General features: G+C 44.3%; 1 protein-coding gene across 1 annotated transcript in view; it reads left to right on the plus strand.

Moving 5' to 3' along the window:
* The window catches only part of METTL16 (methyltransferase 16, RNA N6-adenosine), a 197993-nt gene that overhangs the window by 56974 nt on the left and 113654 nt on the right, over positions 1-27365 (plus strand). The window contains exon 4 of the mRNA XM_082247010.1: positions 12739-12879. Within this exon, the coding sequence (XP_082103136.1) occupies positions 12739-12879 (141 nt within the window). The remainder of the gene's footprint in view (positions 1-12738; positions 12880-27365) is intronic.

Below are 27365 nucleotides of genomic sequence, written 5' to 3' on the forward strand. Positions count from 1 at the left end.
GAGGCGGCGCGCCCCCCTACAGTGGTGGAACGCCAGGGCCCCGTCGCAACTGCGACTGCTGCGACCCTGGTAGTTCCGCCACTGATTCACAGCCTTGACATGACTCCTATCTATTGAGGCTTCTAAACAAAAAATAAACAATCTGTGTCTTCAGACCAGCCAAGGCAGTGTGTTCCGTGCACGTTTCCCTCCATACAGGTGGATGCGCCTTTCACGGTCTGCCATTTAGTGTGAAGTCCTGGAAGAAGAGATTCACAGTACTGCGCTTTCCCTGCCACTGCGGTTTTATGGGCACAGCAACCTCGTCATTTGAATGGGCTGCTGTACCTATTGAAAACACAGGGAAACTGCATAGTGGTTCCCAGCACTGAAAAAACAGTGCTACGTATTTCAGTGAATGGGGGTGCCATTGAAGTAGAACTAAAGGCAAAGCCTTTTTTTTTTTGGATAGAGTGCAGAGGGATTGAAACTCTTGTTTAGTTTTGATTGCTGTCTGTGTCCCTGGCAGGGCCAGTTAACACTGCCACGACTTGTCCTGTGACAAATTTGCATGACAAGTCACGCCCCATTAACGGCATTGGAACCATTTTAATGGGTGCGACTTGAATCTCTCCAACTGAGAAAAAGGTTCCTGCACTATTTTGGGGTGACTTCATCAAAACTTGCATTGACTTCTGTTTAATGAAGTTGTATGCAAGCCGACATGCACTTTCCCTGATATATCCATATTGGTCTCGGAACTGGCCGATATTGCCGATATTTTTGTGACGTCATTCTGCCTTCTTAGGCCGCCTTCCTCGCCTTGGACAGCCTCGTCTGGAGTGGGAACTAGTCTCGCGGTAGTGTATCACAGCTAGCCACCCACATCCACAGGCCCTGTACCAGCCAGCCACAGGCACTTTACCAGCCAGCCAGCCACCCACAGGCCCTATATCAGCCAGCCACAAGCATTGTGCCAGCCAGCCACCCACAGGCCCTGTACCAGCAAGCCACCCACAGCCCCTGTGGCAGACAGCCACCCACCACAGGGTGCCAGACAGCCAGCCACCCACAAGCCCTGTACCAGCCAGCCAGAGGCACTGTACCAGCCAGCCGCCCACAGGTCCTGTTCCAGCCAGCCACTCACCACAGGGTGCCAGCCAGCCACTCACCACAGGGTGCCAGCCAGCCACTCACCACAGGGTGCCAACCAGCCAGCCATCTACCACAGGGTGACAGCCAGCGAGCCACTTACCATAGGGTGCCAGCCAGCCAGCCATTAAGCATTAAACAAAAATCAACATGTTCAGTACCAGATTTGTGTCAGAAATTGTCTTTTATTTTTCAAAACTTTAAATGTACAAAATATCGGCCGATAACCTATACGTTGTGACCAAAATATTGGTATCGGCCCTGAAAAACCATATCGGTCTATCCCTAGTCATAACTCATCCAAAATGGAAAACAAAATTGCCTATAATTCTAGTTTAAGAAATAATTTCAGCCAGCCACTCACCACAGGGTGCCAACCAGCCAGGCATCTACCACAGGGTGACAGCCAGCGAGCCACTTACCATAGGGTGCCATCCATTAAGCATTAAACAAAAATCAACATGTTGAGTACCAGATTTGTGTCAGAAATTGTCTTTTATTTTTCAAACCTTTAAATGTACAAAATATCGGCCGATAACCGATACGTTGTGACCAAAATATTGGTGTCGGCCCTGAAAAAACCATATCGGTCCTATCCCTAGTCATAACTCATCCAAAATGGAAAACAAAATTGCCTATAATTCTAGTTTAAGAAATAATTTCAGTGTGTTTTGTGGTGTGGGAAAGTGCACTATGTACTCCCAGTCCCACACCCGCAGAAGTGTGAACCTAACCTAAAAGAAGTCCCTTTTATATCACATATCTATCACATGCATTGGATCCTTGCCCTGACATTCTGTAGGTGGGAGCAGCAGATATTCCTAACTGGATTTGTGGTATACCTTCAATAGCAAGTGAGCAGTGAAGTGGCAGCATTTTAAAACACAGGCCATTGGAAAGGTAAGTATACATGAATTTCTTTTACAGGGCTGACCTTCTTTTAAAGGTAACCCTGTAGTGACGGGGTCGCTTTAAAAAACCGTAAGATTTGCCATTTTATTGGGTTTGATGTAAAAACAAATTTTCAGGCTGCCTATAAGTTCTGCTTTGAAAATTAGAAGGACTAACCTTTTGTTTATTGTCTTTGGCAAAAAAAGACTTATGATTTAAATACATCATATATATGGACAATATAGACGGGGCAGTACTGTTACCTTTCAGGCAGCTAGGTTAATCATATAAAGCTGTATTAGCTAATGAGATCTCTTCTCTGTTTTCCAAGGACATGAACATAGCTAACTTTGATTCCCATACATATAGTTAATATTTTAGTATCCTTGCTGTGCATTGATTTTTCTCACTAATTGTGGGAACATCATTTATTTTCCTAGATCTAATACATTTAATTCTTTACTTCTTATCGAAAACCAAACTATTTTTTTTTTTCTGTTGAAATGTTAATGATATAACCTAAAGCTAAACTTCAGTAAGAAAAAAACGAAAAAAAAAAGCCACATAGTTATATTCTCATTAAAAAAAACATTAAATATATATTTTTCCTAATTTGAGTGGAATGTACCTTTTGAGTAGCAAATCTAGACAGAATGAAAATTGCTAGATTTCCCTAATAATGTTTATGTAGATATGTTTTATTTCTGGAGGGCCTGTTTGCACCACTTATGGTGTGAGAAACACACAATTCCGTGCACGTTCACAGCATAGGAACATGCTGCCCTTGACATACGTAACTGCCATCAATTGGTAACGGCACCCCAAATGCATGAGCGTTTGTACTAGCCATAATTTGAGGTGCACCCCATGAAAAAGTGCCGAAACCGAAAATGCAGGATACACTTGGCCGAAAACCAATAATTACAGTTTTTAAAAAATATTTATATTGTTCTATAGAATTGCATTATATTCAACTTTTTAATTCATATCACAAATTTAATCTGTTGCTGAACAGCCGCCGCAGTTATACGACGGTAGGTTCCCGCAAATCGGCATACCTGTACGGCGGTTGGGGGAACGATCCTGAGGGCGCGCGCATGCCCCCATTCGCCTTAGGAGAAGCTGATGCGTGGGGCCAGCGCTGGGCAACCTCGATCGCTCCCTGTGGAGAGAGAACGGCGGTTGTTCTCTATGTAATCAACACAGGGCTCCTGTGTTTCTCCTATTTAGAAACACAGGTCCCTGTGTTGAATCCACAAGCCCACCCCCCTCACAGTTAGAAAACACCCCCTAGGCTCACAGTTAGAAAACACCCCCCTAGGGACACATTTAACCCTTTGATCACCCCGGTGTTAACCCCTTCCCTGCCAGTGTCATTACTACAGTAACAGTGCACATTTTTAGCACTGATTACTGTAGTAATGTCACTGGTCCCCCCAAAAGTGTCAAAAATGTCAGGTGTCAGATCTGTCCGCCGCAATGTCGTAGTCCCGCAAAAAATAGCAGATTGCCGCCATTACTAGTAAAAATAAATAAATAAAAATGACATAAATCTTTCCCATAGTTTGTAGACACGATAACTTTTGCGCAAACCAATCAATATACGCTTATTGGGATTTTTTTTACCAAAAATGTGGCAGAATACAAATTGGCCTAAAATGATGAAAGCATTTGATTTATTTTATTGGGAATGTTATATAACAAAGTAAAAAAATATTGTTTTTATTTTTTTTTTTCAAAATTGACGCTCCTTTTTTCTTGTTTATAGTGCAAAAAATAAAAATGGCACGCGTGATTAAATACCAGCAAAAGAGAGCTCTATTTGTGGGGGAAAAAATGCATCAATTTTATTAGGGTACAGCATCTCATGACCACGCAATTGCCAGTTAAATTAATGCAGTGCCTAATCGCAAAAAAATGGATGCAAAACAAACCATAGGCACAGAAAAAATGCCTCGAAATTTCTGCAAATTTGCATGCGTCTTTGGTGCCATTATCTGCACCTTTTCTCTTATCCAGAAAATGCCGATAACACCATGTTCGGCCGATATGCTTTGGGGGCCAAAATTTTCATCTTTATCAATAACGCCTGGTACCGCAGTACCATGCGATTAGGCGTGATTTAAAAAGTTGCAGCTGCTGTAGTTTTTACGTGTTCCTGTGCATTTGGCAGCCCATTAAATTTAATTTATTAATGGGCTGGCAAAAAAGCACCATTCAACAATGCAGAAAAACGTGTGTTGTAGTGTGAACTGACCCTGGGAGTGAAGGTCGGTTCACAGCACAACGTGTGCACATTATTGCACATTTTTGACTGCCTGTTCAATTCAGTGGATTGCCAAACGTGGGAAAACGCAAGAAGTTTAGCAGGGGCAACTTTTAAAATCCAACCACAACAGACTGCATACTACTGTCGCTTTGCTGACTTCCACTGCACACACTTTTGGTCGAGGAGTTTGGCGTGCAATTAACAATTGCACCTGCGTGCATCTAAAAGAAGGCGGAGCGTTCCATTTAGTGTGGGGAAATACTTTTTTCCCTCGCTGCAAGTGGTGGGAACAGACTCTTAATACAAATGCCTGTACAAAATGCTGCTTGGCTGCATCTTTGTGAGGTCTTCACATTGTGCAGCCTAAGAGGACCTGATGGCTGGACAGCAAGGGTGGTAGTGATCAGGGACATTGGCTGGTGACAGTATGTTAAAAAAAAAAAAATAATTTTTTTTTTATAACATTTTTTTTTTATATATACTTTTAATCAGACTAGTTCAGTGTCAACATCACACTGGCGGATCGAAGCAGTCAAGTACGTCAACCACACTCCGCTGTATCCTGTGGTAAGGGACATACGGTTACATCACTTATCCTGTAGCTGCCGCCCATCTGCAGTATATGTACTGTGGGCTGTCAGCAACTGATTAAGAAACCTATGTTCTATTTAGGTTTACAGCATACACAATTCTCAAAATGTTGCTTATGATTTTTTTAGGGGACATACCCATAGCTCTTGATTAAAAACCAGCATGCTAGACTGTGATTTTGTTGAATGTTGCAGGTCATTACCAAACGTTTGTTTGTTTTAGTGGTTTATATAGTTTTCTCCTGTAATTTGGAGTTTATTTTAACCACTTGCACTTTTTTTTGCAAAATAAAAAAAGACTGAAAATGTTGAAAAAAAAACAAACTTTTTCATAGTTTGTTATAAAATTTTGCAAACCGGTAATTTTTCTCCTTCACTGATGTGCTCTGATGAGGCAGCATTGATGGGCACTGATAGGCTGAACTGATGGGTGGCATTGATTGGCAGCACTGATTGGCAGCACTGTTGGAACTGCACTGATAATCAGTACCCTGATTATGAGTGTTCATGTCCCTATTACACAAGCCGGTTATCTGCTCTCTTTTCCTCTCCTCATACTGTTAGCATGAGGAAAGGAGTGCCGATAACCAGCTTCTGTTTTCATTGTGATAAGCTGTGATTGAACACAGCGTCACGTGGTAAAAAGCCACTGATTGGCTCTTTACCTCAATCTGTGATCAGCAGTGTCCAGAGGATACTGCGATCACAGAGCGCAGCAGTGGGCGCGATCACAGGAGGGTCATATTACGGCTTCTCAGAACTGGCCGACCGTGCTGTAGCCGCTATTCGGCTATAGTGCAGTCGGCAAGTGGTTAAAGTGGTTGTAAATTCTCTACTATACCCAGCGAAGTGTCAGGCTTCAGGTGATACACAGAAATGAAACAAATCCTCCTCCATAAGTTTTACTTGTTTATCTGCAGTCTTCCCCTCCCTACACCCCTTCAAAAGGGCAGAATTATGGTAAAATCCTTCTGCATCTGTTAGCATCACAGAGGAGGAAACGGAGAGCTGCAGTTACATTGTGTGAGAGCTTAGTGGAGGAAAGGCAAATACCCACCTCCACACAGCAAACTGGAGCAAAGGAAAGATACAGAGTCGTGTTCTGAAGTGTTGATTCACAATTTTTAGCTTGTTTTGAGAAAACTTCTCAGAAGTGACTCATGCTGATAACTGAGAACCAAGAACCAGAGAGAGATGACAAACAAGAACCAGAGAGAGACGACATTTAGAGCTTTGGAGAGAGACAAGTAAATACTACAGATATACAGTATGTTCTCTGTTCAGATTTCATGACTGAGGTTTACAACCACTTTAAAGAAAACAAACAGACTTTTTGTTAGTAAGTACAAATTTAATATTAGATTTCTCTATGTTTATTAATTTTGCACAAAAGTTACAAAACCGCATAATATAACTTGAGATCTAGAATGGATAGAGAGAGAGAGATCTGGGGGCCGGGTGTGCATACTGTATGGGGTGTGGTCCCGGGCGTGTTGTTTGGATGTGCTTGGTGGGCTTTTTTCTCGCGCCCACTGGCACCATAATTTCTGGCATGTGCGGCTGCTCGGCGGTCATTTTCTTGTAGACCGGGTGTGGCGGGGGCTACTGCACATGTGCGGCGGGCTACGTTGCTAGCCTGTGAGGCTCTAGGGAGCGAGCGTGCGCCGCTGGAGGCGTGCTCCCGCGCGGTCACGGACCCCCCCCGCGTGGTCACGGACCCCCCCCCCCCGCACGTGCCCGGCGGACCCGATGTCCGCCGGGCACTCGCGATCGTCCGTTACACCGGAAGAAAGGCAGGCGGCTAATGTAAACACAGCCGCCTGTCATTCTTCCCTGTGTAAGAATGGAGATCAGACGGTTCTACTATGTAGGACCCTTGATCTCTGTTCTTACACTAGTAGCCACAGCCAATCACAGTTAGAAACACGCCCCTAGGACACACTTAACCCCTCCCTCTCCAATACAGTTAACTCCTTCACTGCCAGTGTAATTTTTACAGTAACAGTGCATATGTATAGCACTGATTACTGCAGTAATGTCACTGGTAACCCCAAAAGTGTCAAAAATGTCAGTCAAGGGTCCGATCTGTCCGCCGCAATGTCGCAGTCCTGCAAAAAAAATCGCAGATCGCCGCCATTACTCGTTAAAAAAAAAAAAACAACAAAAATGACAAAAATCTTTCCCTTAGTTAGTAAACGCAATAACCTTTGCGCAAACCAATCAAAATACGCTTTTTGCGTTTTTTTTTTTTTTTTTTACCAAACATATGTAGCATAAAACAAATTGGCCTAAAATGTTAAAAAATTTTGATTTTTACATTTTTTTTGGGGGGGAATTTCATATAAAAAAATGTGAAAAATATTGTTATTTTTGCAAAATTGATGCTCTTTTTTTTGTTTATAGTGCATGATCAAAAAATCGCACAGGTGATCAAATACCACCAAAAGAAAACTCTGTGGGAAAAAAAGGACGTCAAATTCGTTTAGGTACAGCGTCGCACGACCGCGCAATTGGCCATTAAAGTCACGCAGTGCCGAATCGCAAAATAGGCCCTGGTCAGGAAGGGGGTAATATCTTCCGGGGCTTAAGTGGTTAAATGTGAGCAGTTTTCCTGTACCTGCTTTACCCTTTTAAATAAACTGATAACACAAATGCCTCGTTTCCACTGAGCGGAACAGTTCGGGTCGGTACAGTTTGGAAGGGTTAGAATGGTCCCAGCTATTCAGGTGAGCATTTCCACTGCAAGTCGGACCACCAGGGGCCATGTGGGGTTTACACCAAATGCCTTTTGACGTGAGCATTGAGGTTTTCCTGTCCGCCAATCAGTGGAATGTATTGTGTGACACCGGTAGCTTCGCCCTAACCGTACCTTACCATTTCCTATGGCCCTACATCTGAAGGAGGACCAGGAATGGTGCGGTTTGGTTCGGTTGTATGGGCCACTTTCATAATGGAAACACTCAAAATACTGTACCGTACCGAACCGACCCGAACCGATCCGCTCAGTGGAAACGAGGCATTAGAGGCTCTCTGCTTTTTGTTTTCAGACCTACTCTCAGAGGGGGGATACTTGGGGTCCCACTCTGCTATGGCGGCCATGACGGCAGTCCTACAATCTTTAGTGTCAAAAGTGGACATGGTTCTTCAAAAGAGACCTGCCAAAATGCGCCCGCTGTCCTCTCCTGTTTCATCTGTCTCCTCAGAATCTGAAGCGGATGTGCCCGCCACGGATGTAAGTGGCCCCACGGGGTCCGCGTCCACACATCTTGAGTGTTCCGACAGCGAGGATGATTCCTCTTCTTCCACCTCGGCGCAGGAAAAAGCACTGGTAGGGGCACTAATTGTGTCAGTGCGGGAAACTTTAAAAATGGAGGACGCAGCGGAAGCGGGTGCAATTTGGCACCCGCAGACCTTCCAAAGCAAATGTTGTTCGGTCTTTTCGGCTCCTAAGTGGCACTTTCGTCCCACTGGGTCGCAGGACAAAGGGTCTAAACCCTCTCGATCTTTCTTGGGGGGGTTCCTAGCGACCCTCAGGTGGTAAGCCCAAGGCGTGGGGAGAAGTCTTTGTTTCTTTCCGGATCCATGAATCTCGTTCATTCAAGACAAATGGGTTCTCATGTTCGGTCCTGTTACAAGATCAAGTTTCGGTCCTTGCCCCCGCCAAGGTATTTCCACTCCAGTTTGCGTCTGTCCAAGGATCGACTTCAAGGTCTTTTTGGAAAGGTTTAGGACTTGTCACAAAGGGTGATGGTCCCTGTTCCGGAGTCGCAATGCTTTCAGGGGTTTTATTGCAACCTCTTTGCGGCCCCCAGGAAGAAAGGTAAGGTAAGGCCCTGAACTATTTTGTGTGTGTTCAAAAATTCTCTCCATCAGCAGGACTTTCTAGCCTCCATCGACATCAAGGACGCTTACTTTCATATTCCGATAAACATCGGACATCGTTTTCTTTGTTTTGCCAAAGACGAGAAGCACTATCAGTTCGTGGCATTACCCTTTGGTCTCGCCTCCTCTCCTCGGGTGTTCAAGAAGGTGTTGGCCCCAGTGTTAGCCCTACTCGGGCAATGGGGGATTTCGGTTCTGGGATACCTGGACGACCTTCTGAGGACGGACTCCTAGTTGGTCCTGAAGTAGGACCTGGACAACACAGTGAGAACTCTGCAGAAGTTTGGCTGGATTCTGAATTTTCAAAAGTCAGCCTTGACTCCGTCCATCAAGTTGGACTCTGGATTCAGCGTTAGCCTGGGTTTTTTTCCCCGAAACCACAACTTTTGAAGTTGCAGAAGGCAATTCGTCTCCTGGTATCCAATCGTCAGTCGTCCCCGAGGACCTGCATGCAGGTGCTGGGTTTGATGCTCTCTACTTTCGAGGCTGTTTCATTTGCTCGGTTCAATACCAGACTTCTGCAAAAATAGATTTTAGCCAAATGGGACAGGCATCCATTCTCTGGACAATTTGATCCCGTTGAGTCAGGTGGTGGGAGGGTCTCTGCTTTGGTGTTCTGGACAGTGGTGACTACGGACTCCTGGGAGCGGATTTAGCCCAGGGGCTTTGGTCTTCGGAGGAGTCCAGTCTGCCGATCAACATCCTGGAAATTCGAGCCATCAGACTTTGTCTACTCCGGTGGACGGATCGTCTGCCGGGGTGTCCAGTGAGGATCCAATCGGACAACACCATGGCTGGGGCATACATCAAGCACCAAGGGGGAACCAGAAGTTCCCTAGCGGCAAAGGAAGTGGCCGATATTCTGCAATGGGCGGAACGTCTTGTTCCGGCGCTGTCGGCAGTGCACATTCCAGGGGTGGAAAATGGGCAGGAGGACTATCCTCGGGGAGAATGATCTCTTCACCCAGAAGTTTTTCAACAACAGTGCCTTTGTGGGGGGCACTGGATGTGGACCTATTGGCCTTTTGTCTCAACCGGAAGGTTCCGAGATTCGTTGCACGGTCTCGGGATCCTCTGGCGGATGCCGTGGACACTCTGGTGGCCACTTGGGGCCGATATCGTCTGATTTTATGCATTTCCTCCAATACAGCTTCTGCCAAAACTTCTGTGCAGAATCGAGGCAGAAGGGATTCCAGTGATGCTGGTGGCACCAGACTGACCTCATCGGTTCTGGTACGTGGACCTGGTAGGGTTAGTAGCCGACGCCCTTTGGTGGTTGCTTCTCAGGGAAGATCTTCTGTCTCAAGGACCAATCTTCCATCCTGCTTTACGATCTTTTCTTTTAGTTCATCGGGACAAAGTTGTACTTTTGCCCCTGTCAGTCGTTCCTTCCTAAGGTCGTGTCAGGTTTTCACTTGAATTAGGACATTGTGTTGCCTTCTTTATGTCCTAAGCCTAAGCACCCCAAGGAGGTTCCTTTGCAATCGTTGGACGTGGTTCCAGCCATCAGGGTCTACTTGATGGCGACATGAGTCTATTCGGAAGTCAGTTTCCTTGTTTGTTCTTACGGAGGGTCCTCGTAAGGGACAGGCTGCGTCTGCTGCGACCATTTCCAGATGGATCAGGCAGACGATGGTGCAGGCCTCTTCAATTTAGGGTCATGTTCCTCTTTTTCCTGTTTTAAGGCGCATTCTACGAGGGCGCTTAGTGCCTCCTGGGCCTTCCATTATCAGGCGTCTGTGGTTCAGGTTTGCAAAGCGGCCACCTGGGCGTCTGTACACACGTTCACTAAGTTTTGCAAAGTGAATATTTTTGCATCTGCGGATGCTGCTTTTGGTCACAAGGTTTTGCACGCCGCGTTGGCAGAGACTTCTGCCTCATGAGGGGGTTTCTTTTCTGGTATGTGAGCTCCAGTTCCTGGTTGAGCTCCTAGGTTTCCTGGTTGGCTATGTTTAGCCTGTTTGGAATTGTTCTTGCTGTGTTTATTACCACCCCTTATGCTGATACTGCTTTGGGACCAGTGTTAATTTCGTCGACTAAATTAACACAATTTTAGTCGACTAAAATAAGACTAAAACTAAAACAATTCAGATGACTAAAATACGACTAAAACTAAAATGGCATTCTAGTCATAAGACTATAAAACTAAATAAAAAATTGACATCATCAAAATGAACACTCCTCTGCTGGCCATTTCTATATCGGCAACACAATACCATCCGGAGCATGTAATAATAGCGCATTAAAGTTTAAACATGTATTGCACCACCGCATACGCATAAGTAAGGAGCATCTACTAAGCTGCTGAAAACTAAACCATTAAGAAAAAGGCTTTTCTTATATTTTTTCCTAATATTTAATGTTGGTAATATATTCAGGTAATATGTGCAATGACATTACAGCCAATGGAGTTTACAGCAGTGTTAATTTCGTCAACGAAGACGTTTTTGTCACCGGCATTTTTCAACTGACGAAAACAAGACGCAAAGTATAGCACATTTTCGTCAAATGACAACTATGACGAAAATCAAATCCGTTTTCGTTAACGAACGAAAACTAAACGAGAATGTGAGGCAGGGACGTTTACCCAACTTCCGGTTTTCACGCAGCTCCGCCTGTGTGGCGTCTGGCGTGGCGTGCCCCGTGACGTCCGACGTGAGGAGTGGACTACTGCAAGAGAGTCGACTAGAGACCATTCACCTGACCTCACCAGAGCACTGCAGCTGCAGCACTACAGCGAGACGCGCCAGGCCCGACTCATCACACAGCACTGGCACCCGGCCACCACCACATCCAGAGCAGAGCACCCACTGTGAGTTAACAGCCAGGCCAGCTATTACTGCCTCCCTGAGTCCTCTCAGACCACTCACCAGTCACCACTGGCATCCGATTCCGCCATCCTTTCAGGACTGTGTGCGTGCATATAGGCCGCTGAGGCCCACCCGGCCCATCCTGTTCAACAACTTCAGTTCAGAGTCAGACCAGAGACCACCCTTAAACCTTATCGTAAAATCCTTTTCTCTGATTTTCATTGGCGGACACAGCGCCTGTGAAGTTGGGTTGCGTATTCTTTCGATACTGCTTGTTACAAAACTAAATTCTAGAGCAGGAAGTTGAAATATACCACCTGGGACTGCCCAATGGGCGTAGTTACAAGTTCTGTTAACTTTGTTAACACTATTCCGCCTAGTGTCCTACTCCTAGGAAATGCAGCATAACCCATTTGACTAATGAAGATATGTCGCTGTGTCAGTCAATGAACATCAGACAAAAGGATTTTACGGTAAGACAAAAATCCATTTTGCTAGAAAATTACTTAGAACCCCCAAACATTTATATTTATGTGTATGTGTATTTTTTAGCAGAAACCCTAGAGAATAAAATGGCGGCCGTTGCAATATTTTATGTCACACTGTATTTGAACAGCGGTCTTTCAAAAGCAATTTTGGGAAAAAATAAACCTCAGTGAATTAAAAAAAAAAAATCTAAACAGTAAAGTTAGCCCAATGTTTGTTGTATAATGTGAAAGATGATGTTATGCCGAGAATTGTGATCTTTAGTTCAAGCAAAAAATTGTGATTCTCCTTTTTATCCAGAATCGTGCAGCTCTAATTGATTTGAGTTGATATATTTCATATGTCTCAAAAAGTACATGCTTCCTATGTGGTGATTAAAAAGGGAAGTGTGGGGTTTCTCTCCAATAAACAATAGGAAATGGATAGAACTTCTCAGTTTTTCATTGCTGTTTCTTCCCATTTGGAGAATTTCCTTTGTGTGGTCAACAGTTGAGGAAGGCACAGGAAATCTCCCCAACTGGGAAACAAACAGTGGTAAAAACCTGGCAGGTTAAAATAAATAACTTGACTAGAGGCAAATCGCATCTAAATTTTAAAAACTGTAACAAAAAAAAAACTGTGTTATACTGGTTGTTGTGCCCATCCTGGCTTTGTTTCTTAGGATTTCTGTTGTTCACAGGTACTGGAGCATCCTGCATCTATCCATTGCTGGGGGCCACGCTAAACGGCTGGTATTTCCTCGCAACTGAAGTGGATGACATCTGCTTCAATTATGCAAAGAAAAACGTGGAGCAGAATAACTTGGCTGATCTGATTAAAGGTATTTATTATTTACACTATTTATGTGTTTGAGGTCTGTTCTCTTCCTTTACACTGGGGGGTAGTGCAGTATTGTAACATGCAGCTTAATCTGTAAACACTCTTTTATTTTATTACGACTATATTACTGTTTATATGCCCAACTTGCCAAATGATTTGTTTGAACAGAAGGACTGTATAGCTATCTTTGAGCTGGATAGCAAAAAACATAAAGCCGTTGCCAGGTAAAACTGCTCCCTGATATGCATCTTATCTATGTATTTACCTGTTTGCCTTGGGTTCAGCTTTAAATTATGGACAACCAGACGTTGGTTTTGCTTTGTATCGCAACCAAGAATGCCTTTATTTATTTATTTTTTATGCTGTATTGTATGATTTTTTTTTTTTTTAGATTTTACTAAAACAGCTAGGATAGTCTTCCATTGTTTGCCTTGTTTTGTTTAAGTATCAATTCCTAGTACAACCCCCTATTGCAAAAAAGATGGGACACTGTAAAATCTACATAAAACTACAATGCAATGATTTGCAAATCTTCTAAACCCAAATTTGATTCACAATAGAAAATGGAAAATATATCAAGTGTTTACACTGGCAAAAATGTACCATTTTAAAAAAAAAAAAAAAAAAAAAAGGTCATTTTTGAAATTGATGGCAGCAACACGTCTCAAAAACGTTGGAACAGGGTTGTGCATTTCATGGTTTGATGAATGTCGTTCGACAGTACAACATTTTGTCCGTTTTTAAAAAGAAAAGTCAATATGACCCCACTAACCATTAGAAAATAAAAAAAAAAGAAACGTTTTTTAAAAAAAACATTCGAATTAAAAAGGTTCTAAAGGTTGAAGGTTTTTACCATCATGCATTCTGTGCGTGAAGGTAAAAAACCTTCAGTATGTAACCCCTCCAATACTTACCTGAGGCCGATCGCTATCCAGTGTTGTGCACAAAAGCAGCTGATGTCCTGTGTCTCTGCCTCCTCATTGGCTAAGAGACAGCAGCGGGAGCCATCGGCTGTCAATCACAGTCAGTGAGAAGGGAGCAGAGGGGCAGGGCTCAGGAGAGGGTACATATCAGTGCCCCTATAGCAAGCCCCACTTAGGGAAGAGGAGGAGCCAGGAGTGCCGGTGAGGGACCCTAGAAGAGGAGGATCGGGGCTGCTTTGTGCAAAACCATTGTACAGAGCAGGCAAGTATGAGATGTTGTTTTTTTTTTTTTAAAAATGAAACGTTTAATATCCGTTAATTCTAGTGTATGTCCAGCTTCATTGTAGTTTGTGTATCCCCAGTGTTTAAATTTTCACCTATATTGGTGAGCAGCTCAAGTAGTAGAGCATGGCTCTTTTGTTTATTCCTTCAGGTTTTGCAGAAAAACCACCTCACTAGTCAAAATCTTGTCTTGCTCACAATATTACTTAGGGCTCTTTTAGACGGCCGCTCCGCTGTTTTTGTCCGCTGCGGGACTTTTTTTTTTTCACGGAGCGGATGACATTTGTGTCATCCGCTCCGTATGCCCGCATATCATCCCATCCGTTTGCAGATGATATGCGGACATAATGTAAGTCTATGGGCATTGCGGATGTCAACGGATGACACCGCTGACATCCGATTTTCCTTCCTTTGCGTTTTTTGAACGGATGAAAAAATAGGGTTCTGTTCCGTCAATCATACATGCAGCGACTACATCATCGACAGTATACTGTAGACAACATTAGTTATTTCTATAAACCTATCCAAAAATAAGAAAAATGTTTTGCCTAGAGTTGAACCTAACCATTCTCAAAATCTGTAGATGTGCCATCTGTATATTTTTAATGATCTTGGAAAGCTGCTGAACAGTGTGTGTTATTCATGAATAACAAATTGCCCAAGCTCTCCAGTATTGCAATGTATTAGCAAATTGCAATACGTATACTAAGACAGAATCATACAGGAAAGTTGAGGATTACAACTTAGGGTTATGGGTCATTCTCATCAGTTTAACAGCTATAAATATATTACTATTTAGCGATTTTTTTTTTTTTCTCATAATATATTCACGAATGAAAATTGTCATTTTAGGTACATATAATTTGCCAGGTCCCTTTAGATTACATTTGTTTGCAGTGGTGTAAAAATGTTACATTTATGTAGTTTTGTGAAAATCTAAAGTTTAAGATGTATTCAATTTGTTTTATCTTATGTAAATGTATTTGTAATGCTTTTATTTTTTTTATATAATGTGTTTGTAAAGTTGACTTCTCTATTCTGCAATTCTTTCCTCTTTTAATATATCTGGATCTTAATTACATTTTTCTTAAAACGGAGTTACACCCAAAAGAGGAAGCTCCGCTTACCTGCATTCCCTCCCCAACCTCCGGGGCCACATTTGCACCTTTCAGGGGGGAACGAGTACCTGTTTTTGACAGGTACCCATCCCCACTTCCGTGAGATCCCACTGCGGCCCCTCGGAAGTTCGGCCTCCACTTTAAAAGAGTAGTAAAGTCTTCCCCCTGCAAGGCATACTAGCACATTATGAAAGACTTACCTTGAAATGAAGCCCTCTAGCAGCATGGTGTCATCGCTGACAGGACTTCCATCTTCACCCGGTCTTCCTTCGGGGTTCGCAGGCCTCCAGTTGTTTGAATGACCGAGCCTCAATGTAGTCCTTCCCACGCATGTGCGCGGTAGTCACGGGCATAGCACAGAGCTCCAAAGGGACATGATGAGTATGCCATCTCTTTAGAGCGCATGTGTTGGTGGCGTCACCGGCGGCACAAACAGTAATTGTCTCTGTGCAAGTTTAGGAGTTATTCCACCTCATTTTACAGGTAAGCTTAACTGTAGGTACATGTGAGCATACGGTTTAAACTACCAGTTTAATGAGCGACTAAATATATTTTTATGATATAGTTAGCACATTTTTTGCTACATTATTTTACATTAATCTTCAGAATAAAGTTGTAGAGTTTGTTTAAGACAGCAAAGGTTTTTGATTTTACATTGTTATATTTTTATTGAACTTATGGCCAGCTCATCAGTCCACAGGAGCACCATTATTGGTCAGTATGGTAATAGAATATAAAGTGTATGTACAGTCAGGTCCATAAATATTGGGACATCGACATAATTCTAATCTTTTTTGGCTCTGTACACCACCACAATGGATTTGAAATGAAACAAACAAGATGTGTTTTAACTGCAGACTTTCATTTGAGGGTATTTACATCCAAATCAGGTGAAAGGTGTAGGAATTACAACAGTTTGTATATGTGCCTCCCACTTTTTAAAGGACTAAAAGTAATGGGACAATTGGCTGCTCAGCTGTTCCATGGCCAGGTGTGTGTTATTCCCTCATTATCCCATTTACAAGGAGCAGATAAAAGGTCCAGAGTTCATTTCAAGTGTGCTATTTGCATTTGTAATCTGTTGCTGTCAACTCTCAATATGAGATCCAAAGAGCTGTCCCTATCGGTGAAGTAAGCCATCATTAGGTTGAAAAAAACAAAACAAACCCATCAGAGAGATGGCAAAAATATTAGGTGTGGCCAAATCAACTGTTTGGAACATCCTAAGGCCTCTTGCACACGATACTCCTGTTTGAGCATCTCATTTTGGCCTCTTGCACACAATACTCCTGTTTGAGCATCTACTTTTTTCCAGACCTTTTTTCTTGTATGTATTTGCGAGTATTCGCGTGTATTCGCGTGTATTCGCGAGTATTGAGGCTTAAATTACTGACCAAAAATGCAGATTTTACTATTTTGTTCTTACTGAAGAATACACAGCGCTTGTTTACACGCCTGTGTGCATAGGCACATTACAATTAATGGGCTGTATTTTAGCTCAAAAAGCTGTACTGAGCATTTTTAAGCCGCAAGATTCCCAAACAGGAGTATCGTGTGCAAGAGGCCTTAAAAAGAAAGAACGCACCAGTGAGCTCAGCAACACCAAAAGACCCGGAAGACCACGGAAAACAACTGTGGTGGATGACCGAAGAATTCTTTCCCTGGTGAAGAAAACACCCTTCACAATAGTTGGCCAGATCAAGAACACTCTCCAGGAGGTAGGTGTATGTGTGTCAAAGTCAACAATCAAGAGAAGACTTCACCATAGTGAATACAGAGGGTTCACTACAAGATGTAAACCATTGGTGAGCCTCAAAAACAGGAAGACCAAACAACATCTAAAAAAGCCTTCACAGTTCTGGAACAACATCCTATGGACAGAGGAGACCAAGATCAACTTGTACCAGAGTGATGGGAAGAGAAGAGTATGGAGAAGGAAAGGAACTGCTCATGATCCAAAGCATACCACCTCATCAAAGAAGCATGGTGGTGGTAGTGTCATGGCGTGGGCATGTATGGCTGCCAATGGAACTGGTTCTCTTGTATTAATTGATGATGTGACTGCTGACAAAAGCATCAGGATGAATTCTGAAATGTTTTGGGCAATATTATCTGCTCATATTCAGCCAAATGCTTCAGAACTCATTGAACGGCGCTTCACAGTGCAGATAGACAATGACCCGAAGCATATTGCGAAATCAACCAAAGAGTTTTTTAAGGGAATGAAGTGGAATGTTATGCAATGGCCAAGTCAATCACCTGACCTGAATCTGATTGAGCATGCATTTCACTTGCTGAAGACAAAACTAAAGGGAAAATGCCCCAAGAACAAGCAGGAACTGAAGACAGTTGCAGTAGAGGCCTGGCAGAGCATCACTAGGGATGAAACCCAGTGTCTGGTGATGTCCATGCATTCCAGACTTCAGGCTGTAATTGACTGCAAAGGATTTGCAACCAAGTATTAAAAAGTGAAAGTTTGATTTATGATTGTTAATCTGTCCCATTACTTTTGGTCACTTAAAAAGTGTGAGGCACATATACAAACTGTAGTAATTCCTACACCATTCCCCTGATATGGATGTAAATACCCTCAAATTAAAGCTGAAGGTCTGCAGTTAAAGCACATCTTGTTTGTTTCATTTCAAATCCATTGTGGTGGTGTATAGAGCCAAAAAGATTAGAATCGTAATCGTGTCGATGTCCCAATATTTATGGACCTGACTGTATGTTTTGTACTGGAAGAATCATTATCACAGATAATCAAGTGCAAGAGATCCCTGTAGATGGCACTGTAGGGTTCTCCATCCCCTGTTTTAGGACTGTAAAACTATCTTTGTTTGACACCTTCTAGTGAGAGTAGCAATGGTGTTGAATGTCTCCCGTTTGTCTTGTTGCTTTTCTAGTCTTATGAGTTTTAGAAACCTTTTTTTTGGGACTCCTATCGGTTTTGAATAGACTGTTATGTGGGCCAACAGAATTTATTTGTGGAGTTCAGATAACCAAAACTGTGTGAATGTTTATGTGACTGGTCAAGGCCCCATATGAATCGATTGAAAAATCTATTTCAGTAACTGGAACACCTTTCTCAAATTACTCTTTGAAAATTGTCATTATCAAACAATTTCCATTAAACAGTAAATACATATTTTTGTTGGATGTAGCCCAGTCTTTTGCAATTTAAATTTTAATGGAGAGCCATCACCTTACTCTTTTGTACACATGTGGTATACTGTGGAACCTGCTGTTTTCTGTTACACCTCAGAAATACTGACTCTGTTTAACATCCTCTACTGACTTCTTGATTTAAAGTGGATTTCCACCCAAAAGTGAAACCTCCACTTATCTTATCTTAGCTTCCTCCCCCCTCTGGCGCCACATTCAGTGCCACTGCGATCTACGGAATTTACAGACCCTCTTCCTCCACTCCCCCCACCCCCGCTGCCTTCTGGGAGACACCAACAGGTCCCAGAAGACGGCAAGACCATTCAGAAAGTGCATGCACAGTAGGAAACAGGCTGTAAAGCCGCAAGGCTTCACTTCCGGTTTTCCTTAGTAAGAATGCCAGCGCCTGCACCCAAAGTCGAAGGACGGATCATCTAGGGGTGCTGACATTGCAGGATACCTGGACAGGTAAGTGTCCTTATATTAAAAGTCAGCAGCTACAGTATTTGTAGCTGCTGACTTTTCCGATTTAAAAAAAAAAAAAAAAAAGTTTGTGAAACAAAGGACAAATAATAAAGAACCAGCAACATGACAGTCCAATACATACCATACAAAATACTTCTGCATTTTACAGTGAATAACATAACTATATAGAACCAAGCCTACATTTTTCTGATCAGAATTATCAGCGTGTTCCCTCCATGCCACCCGCCCGCCATGTAAGCCAGTAAATTTAGTTCCTTATCCAGCGTTACTCCCATTTTCCCGTGCAAAATATTCAAACCATAACCCAATCTTTGAATTGTCAGTTCCTGTGGACCAAGGCTAGTAGTGTCCAGCCACAAGCCCTACAGCTTTTCAAATTTACCCGAACACCCACATCTAGTAAATATGTGATGTTCTAAGAGTAAAACATCTCCCGCAGCTGATAGCCATATTTTATGTGATGGAGGGTCAACCGACTTCCACATTATTAGGATTAATCGCCGAGTGTGGAACAGAGCCCTACCGACCGCCAACCTGATATCCTTTTCCTCAACCACCTCTTCTAAAATATTTAATAGACAGCATTTAGGGTCCACTGGTGTTCTTACTTTAAATGCTTAGTAAAGCGTGTTCAAAATCTGAGTCCAGTAAAGGTGGAGCTTGGGGCATCTCCATAGAAGATGAATTAAGTCACGACTATCCCTTTGACAGCTAGGATACTGTAGCACTCTACCATATCCCATCCTATAGAGCAGGGGTTGTCAACCTTGCCTCTCCAGCTGTGCTGAAACTACAAATCCCATCATGCCTCTGCCTTGGGGAGGCATGCCTGTGGCTGTCAGTCTTGCAGTGCCTTATGGGACTTAACAATCAAGAAGGACAGATCCTGCACATGCTGATATACAACAAGTACAAAGAGGAGTACTTCACCAGCCCATGGCGCTGTCCATGTATTCACCTCCTTTGTTTGTATGTTTTATAGCTGAAATGTCCTGGTTGCTGCTGCTCCTCTCTCACTCCACTGGGGGGGGGGGGGCGGATCAAAACAATTCAAATCTGTAAAGAAAAGCGCACGCAACCTCGGGCAATAACGCTTTAATAAAGGACAACAACACAGTACATTGGAATTGCACTCACACTTTTCCTTTAAGACAATCGCTTTACAGCATTCCAACAGGAGCTACTCGCTCCTCCCGTCCCTCCAGATGGTGACTCTGCGGTCTCCTCATTCGCGGCTGCCGCCGCTGTTTCCCCACTCTCCTTCACTTCCTGTGTTGCCTGGTCACCGGATGCCGGTTCTAGTGCGCCTGCGCACTATACCAACGTAATCTACGGCGCCTCAGGAGAGCCTCAGCCAAAGCCGGAGCCACAAGTTGTACGGAGCTGCGAGGTGGGAGATTCAAGACACGGGTGCACTGCCTCTGCTGTTACTACGGACAATGCGTTTCGGAGGCGGAGCCTCCTTCCTCAGGTCCCACTAGAACCGGCATCCGGTGACCAGGCAACACAGGAAGTGAAGGAGAGTGGGGAAACAGCGGCGGCAGCCGCGAATGAGGAGACCGCAGAGTCACCATCTGGAGGGACGGGAGGAGCGAGTAGCTCCTGTTGGAATGCTGTAAAGCGATTGTCTTAAAGGAAAAGTGTGAGTGCAATTCCAATGTACTGTGTTGTTGTCCTTTATTAAAGCGTTATTGCCCGAGGTTGCGTGCGCTTTTCTTTACAGATTTGAATTGCCTTATGGGACTTGCAGTTCTACAACAGCTGGAGAGCCAAGGATGCCTACTCCTGCTCTAGAGCCTTAGGGGAGTATAATGAGCTCGTAGAAGAATGTATAGCTGAGATATCCTCTGCGCCTCATTCATAGAACATAAACCCACAGCCTGATATGCTTCCTCCCATTGGTCAGCCGATAATGGGCCCAGATCGCCCTCCCATCCCTCGTCGCCTTATTGGGATGGCCCTTATGGAATTCGGTTAGCAGCATGTTGTACAAAAATTCAGCCCAGCGCTCACTCCGAATGGGAAGACTGGCGTGCTGCTCTCCTCAGGCAGGGAACTCCAATACGGGTACATAGAAAAGAAAGGAAGAGGAGGCGCAAACACCTAGTGCATTACCCGTGGTCAATGTTGCAAATTATTTAATAAAAAATGCCAAATGCATACTCACAGACGTAAAGATAAAAACATGTTACAAAAAACATGTTACAAGAATCCACCATGTGTGAACTGGAACAAGTCCTTCAGTCAGGACCGCTAACGCGTTTCGGGGGTCAGCTCTGAGGAAGGGGGCCCGACCCCCGAAACGCGTTAGCGGTCCTGACTGAAGGACTTGTTCCAGTTCACACATGGTGGATTCTTGTAACATGTTTTTATCTTTACGTCTGTGAGTATGCATTTGGTATTTTTTATTAAATAATTTGCAACATTGACCACGGGTAATGCACTTGGTGTTTGCGCCTCCTCTTCCTTTCTTTTCTATGTAGCAGCATGTTGTAACATTGGGAAATAAAACCCTTGGAGCCCTCTGCCTGTTGTATTAAGTTGAATATTGGGGTGGAAGACATACACCCCTCCCGAGTAGCCTTCTGTGCCTTTACTGCAAGCCACAATTTTAGGTAGTAAAACAGCATATGATCAGGTAAGGAAAATTACCCCTGCAAGGACTCAAAAGAGATCAGCACCCCGTTCCGAAATATCTGGGATATGTAGTCTATTCCATAGTCCTTCCACCTAGTCCAATGTACTAACTTGGCTAACTCTGGATAATTGTTATTATTCCATATCGGGCTATACTTAGTGTATGCCATGACATGTTGCAGGTACTTGGCCTTGTTCCAAATTTTTTGGCAAGAGCTTGTTTGGTTTGGCAAAACTAAGAGCCTCGAGGCCCTCTGAGACCAATGTCTTTTTTTGTATAGGTAAGTATAATACATGCCCTGGATGAGAGGCGATCCTCACCTCGCCGCTCAGCCACAAAGCCAGGACCAATCAGGTGTTACGACTGGGCTGCCACATAAAATAGCTAAGGGTTAGGAAGGGCAAGACCCCCTCCATTTGGTTTCTGTAGCTGTTCCAGTTTAACTCTTGGCTTACGGTTTCCCCACAGCAATGTTTCAAAAATAGAATTTATTATTCTGAAAGTTTTTTTTAAGGGGATAACAGTCAGGTAATTATGCATAGGATAAAGGAGTTGGGGCATTAAAATAATTTTAATAAGATTAGCCCTTCCCGCTACTGACGGCAATTTGTTCCATATCTTAATTTTATCTCTGCATTTATGTAGTTATGGGGCTATATTCAGTAAGCCATAGTCCAAGGGGGTTGCGGTCACAGAGATTCCCAAATATTTAAATTTGTCTGTAATAGGGATGGGACAAGAAGGGGTTATTAATTGATTGGCGGCATCGTCCAGTAGGAGCAACGTCGACTTAGTCCATTTAATCACAAGACCAGAATATTTGCCAAAGTCACTAATAGAATTTGTGACCGTCCCCAAAGACAAGTCCGTGTCACCCAGCATTATAAACATGTCATCTGCATACAGCATGATCTTTTCACCATACCGAAATCCTGTAATTAGGGAGTTGCCTCGTATAAGAACTACAAACGGTTCAATGGCAATAGCAAAAAGTAATGGGGGCAGCCCTGCCTAGTAACCCTTCCCACTGTAAAAGATGATGACACTCTATTTAAATTCCTTATAGAAGCAGTCGGTACACTGTACAAAAGACTTATCCAAGCTATAAACTTCTCCCCAAATCCAAACCCGGAGAGTATCAACCAAAGGTAATCCCATTTGACGCTATCAAATGCCTTATGGGCATCCATGGAGAGTAAGGCTCTAGTACCAGCATTATCTGCTGGGGTCTGGATGTTAAAAAGTCTATGTAAGTTAACCGCTGTAGACTTTTGGGGGCATAAAGCCTGCCTAGTCCTGATGCACTATTGACTGCACCACCTCACCCAATCTGAAAGCCAACAGTTTTGCCAATGGTTTTACATCACTCTGGAGCAGAGAAATTGGCCTATAGGAACCCCGATCAAGGGGATTTTTACCTGGTTTTAAAAGGAGTACCACCATAGCTCGATTTATGAACTCAGGTAATCTACCCAACCGTATTGAGGCATTAAAAACTTACAACGGCTGTAAAATTGTCTCACCGTACCTAACAAAGAGTTCCATTGGAATACCATCATCCCCCGGAGCCTTGCAAGTAGGAAAGGAACTGGCTGCCCTCTGTAGTTCCTCCAAAGTAATAGGAGCATCCAGTTTAGCCTTTTGAGCTACTGTTGGAGTGAGAAGAGGAATCCTCTGTATGTAGTCCGACAGGTCCTCTAGAGACTGTGTCCTCTGTGATTGATTAAATGAGGAATAAAACCCAGCCAAAGCCTCAATAATTTGCTCAGGTTTATTAACAGTTTTGCCCGCATTATTCTTTATAGTGCCTATGGCTGGCGAGGCCTGTTTATAGTGCCCATGGCTGGCGAGGCCTGTTGTGATTGGGCGATTTTGGCCAAAAGGCGACCAGTCCTCTCCCCATCTTTAAAAAATGCTGCCTTATTGAAAAATCGCCTTTGTTCCGCCGTGGAGGCCTGAATACGATCCAGCTAATCCTGTGCCGAGACCCATGCCTCCCTAGCTGATTCTGTCGGCGTTACTATGTATGCCATTTCCGTTCTTGCTACCTGGTCCTCCATATTTCAGAAGACCGCCTGAATTTCAGCAACAATAATCCCTCTTAGTACCGCATTGAAGGCCTCCCATTTTTGAATAGGGTCATCATATGAGTCATGATCTTTAAAAAAAGTTGCCATTCTGGATTTCAATATTGTCATTTGCGGGGAAAAGCTGCAGCCAGTAGGCATTTAGCTTCCAGGGTGCCCTGGGGATGGCTATCGAAAGACATATCGCAAGCCCCACTACAAGTGGAGAATGAGCCGAAACTCCACGAGTATGATAATCTACTGTTGAGACATATCTAAACATAGTGGCATTACCCACAGAGAGGTCAATTTGAGATAATGAAGAAGAATCTCCCCAGGACTGTACCCCTGTCCCTCCCCGGCCTAGTCAATGGGGGAGGCGATCCAGAAGAGGGTCAAGATAACAGTTAAAATTACCTATTTATCAACAATGGGAGGTCAGGTTTGTCAACCAGATCCGTCCTAAGAAGTTGCAATACATCGAAAATGGAGGCAGGATATACACAAATGCTAATACCATTTGCACATTATACAATTTACAATACAGAAATACATATCTGCCATCAGAGTCCACCCTTGAATCCAGTTCCTGGAAGAGCAGTGACCTGTGTATCGGTACACTGACACCCCTGGAGTGGAGTGATGCACGTTTGAGGCCCATGAGTATTGCAAAAGTAGTATCATCAGTCAGGTGGGTCTCCTGCAACCCCACAATAGCCAGATGAAATTTCTGGAGGCACGTGGATATCATGGCTTTAAGGAGCTTCACCCCCTAACATTCCATGATACTATAGGTATCGACATTGAAAAGTAGTAGACAATGCACTGTAGGAGAAGGCCAACAGGGATTCCTGGGAGCAAGCCCCTATCAAACTGGATAGTGGATCCCACCAGTATAAGTAGACTGCAGGCAGGGTAAAATACCAAGTAAGGGACTGTCCGATAAAAATGATAAGAACAGGTTGCTGTGGAAAATTCAAACCAAAGTTGTAAACCGCAAGGCGCAACTGCGCCGTAGAGAAAAATAAAACACCCGCAACCGCAGGTGAATTAGTTCCTGAGTTAACACATTTTGTGAGTAGCGTAAAGGTAACTCTCACTGTTGTACAATATATTCAACGGCTCCCCAGCCTTTTTGTTAAGGAGAATTCAAAAGAGAACACATATATCAAGAAGTAAGTTAGCACCAGTTCTAGATGATCCTTGAGGTTCAATCCTCCTTCGCCAGCTACCTGTCACTGACGCAGGCTGTTCTCGTTACGATCCAGCCACGAAACTGCCTCACCAGCCAATTCAAAGAAGTGGGATTGGTCATCTGCGGTCACTCTTAGTTTGGCCGGATACAGCATAGCATATGGTAAGTGGAGACGGCGCAACCGCGCCTTAACATCATAGAACTTGGAATGTTTGCGCTGAACCTCAGCAAAGAAATCTGGGTATAATTTTATATTTTGGCACCATTGTACCGAATATCTGCTTTCTCCCTGGTAAGTCTCAGAATAATTTCCCTATCCTTGTAGTTAAGGAGGTGTGCCAACATGGGTCTCGGTGGGGCACTGTGCGGTAGCGGGCGAAGTGGTGTACGATGAGCCCTCTCAACAGCAAATAATGGTGTGAAAGCCTCCTTCCCAAATGTGTCCATCAGCCAGCGTTCCACAAAGTGCGTGGGGTCTCTACCCTCTGTTCTCTCCGGCATCCCAACTATGTGTAAATTATTGCGGCTGTTTTCAATGTCATCACTCTTGTTATGGGAGGCAGCTGCTTGTTGGAGTGCGATTTGGGTGTCCCTGATCACAGGGGGGAGTTGGTCTTCCAAATCACTAATGCAACCCTCTGTAGCAATGGTTCGCCCCCTAATCTTTTGCAAATCCTGCCATTAAACCCCAAAGGTGCACTTTAAGGTTATTAACTGAAGCTGTACATTTATGTACCGCTTTGAGGATGTCCCTCAAAGATGGCTGGGAAGCCTTGTCCATGTCCTGGTCTGCATCTATGTCCACAGACTCACACATGGCTGGAGGAAAAGTGTTGCATGTCCGTGTTCCCCTTCTCAATGGCAGAGCTATGAGCCTGATCAGCCAAAACAGCTGTAGCCCCAGGCAGCTTTTGAATGTAGAAAAGCATGTCCCTTGTTTTCTCTTTTCTCCACTGTTTTGGAGGACTTACTTGTAGGATCTTTTGATTTATCCCTTGGGCCGCGTTGTGGCATAGGGGTCTGGAGGCCATCTTGGCCATCCGGCGCTGCAGCCTCCACTCTATTTCTGCCCCGCACCATGATCTTAATCGTGCCGGGATGTCACTGCCAGGGGACCCTGGATTAGCAGCTCACGGTCTGCAGTGTTTCCGAGCCTCTGCTCAGGTGTTATGTCGGCTAGGGAGAGGATTATCAGAGGATCACACGCGCCAGCTCTGTGAGACAGGTCCGCACACGTGCCCGTCCTGGCCATGCCCCCCCCCTTTTTTTTCTAAATACAGGCTGGAACTCCGGTTTAAAGGATTGCATCTGGTTCCCATGCCTTGTTTTGCATTGTGTATATCTGGAAGTGGCCATCTTGGTAAAGGTAGAGCTGTGCTTCTCCATGCCAGATTCTCCAGTAAAGAGAACCTTGATCAGCTTTGCAGTGAAATCGCCAAATCTCACTCCAAATCTCCTTGGTCTGGTGGCCAGAGGCAATAGCTTAGATCTCACACTATAGATATACATTTATACAGCTGTAAGCACATTCACATACAAGGAAGTGCACTGCTATTTTTAGGAGGAATTCAAGACAAAGACCGCTCCATGTTGTCTTAGACCCTAGGCTTATACTGCTCTCTGCAGGAGTAGGACTAGGCCTAAACAATTTTGGCTACGCCACCTGAGGCAGTCCCAGGGGGTATACCATCACTTCCTGCTATAAGACTTCATTTTTTTTCTGCCTAGTCAGGAGTACGGTCCTGGCATTTTTTCATTTTTGAATGGAATTTTTTTCTTTTCTTTGTTATTTTCTGTTCCCGTGTGAACTACAATCAACAGCTGAACTGGGCGATGCACTGGATATTCTAGATCCTTTTGGTCTGGCCTGCGAGCGCGACTCAACTATTAGCTCGGCGCTATGTTGGCCGCGACATAGCCCCACCGGAAGGGGGCTTGCAAGGTTGCATAGCCCTGGTCACCTCAGCAGTCATGATCAGAGTTGCAGTGTACCTCTGGCTGCAGCACCCCCATTCCAAGATGGTGCGATGGACTGCCAGGAGTGGTGCCCGCCTAATGCCAAGGTGTGGTGAGTAGTTTCCCCCCTCTTTTTTTTTCTCTGGGAATTGCTGGGGTGGTCGTGGGTTCTCCCTAGGGATGGTAGGCCCTCCCTAGGGATGGTAGGCCCCCCTGTGTCCTTCCTCCTCTCACATTTCCACCCTCTCCCTAGTGGGGTTTCCCCTGCATTGGTCATCCTCACTTGCCCCCTGTTCCCTCCCCCTAGCCCCCTTTTGGGGTGCACGGGTGTTTTTTTGGGGTGGGGGGCTAAATTGGTGCAGGGCCGGAGGGCGGTGGAAGTGTGCCACAGGTGGCCCCCTTTTAGGGGTGCCTGCACTTTTTGCGCTATGGGGGGGTCCCTGGGGTGCTCCCCCCTTGTGGAATATTACTTCCCTGGGGGTCCAGTGGGGTCCCGGGCACTGCGTGGCACCGCCATTTTGCTGTGGATGGTTTTCACTAGCCTCGGCGGCCATAATTGTGTAGTCTGGCGGCCATGTTTTGGGTTTCCCATTGTAATCTATAACGGCAGCCATTTTCTTGTAGTCCAATGCGGTGACGTGCAGCAGGGGCCTCTAGTGTC

The sequence above is a fragment of the Pelophylax lessonae genome (assembly GCF_965119305.1).
Source record: "Pelophylax lessonae genome assembly, chromosome: 2".
NCBI lineage: Eukaryota > Metazoa > Chordata > Amphibia > Anura > Ranidae > Pelophylax > Pelophylax lessonae.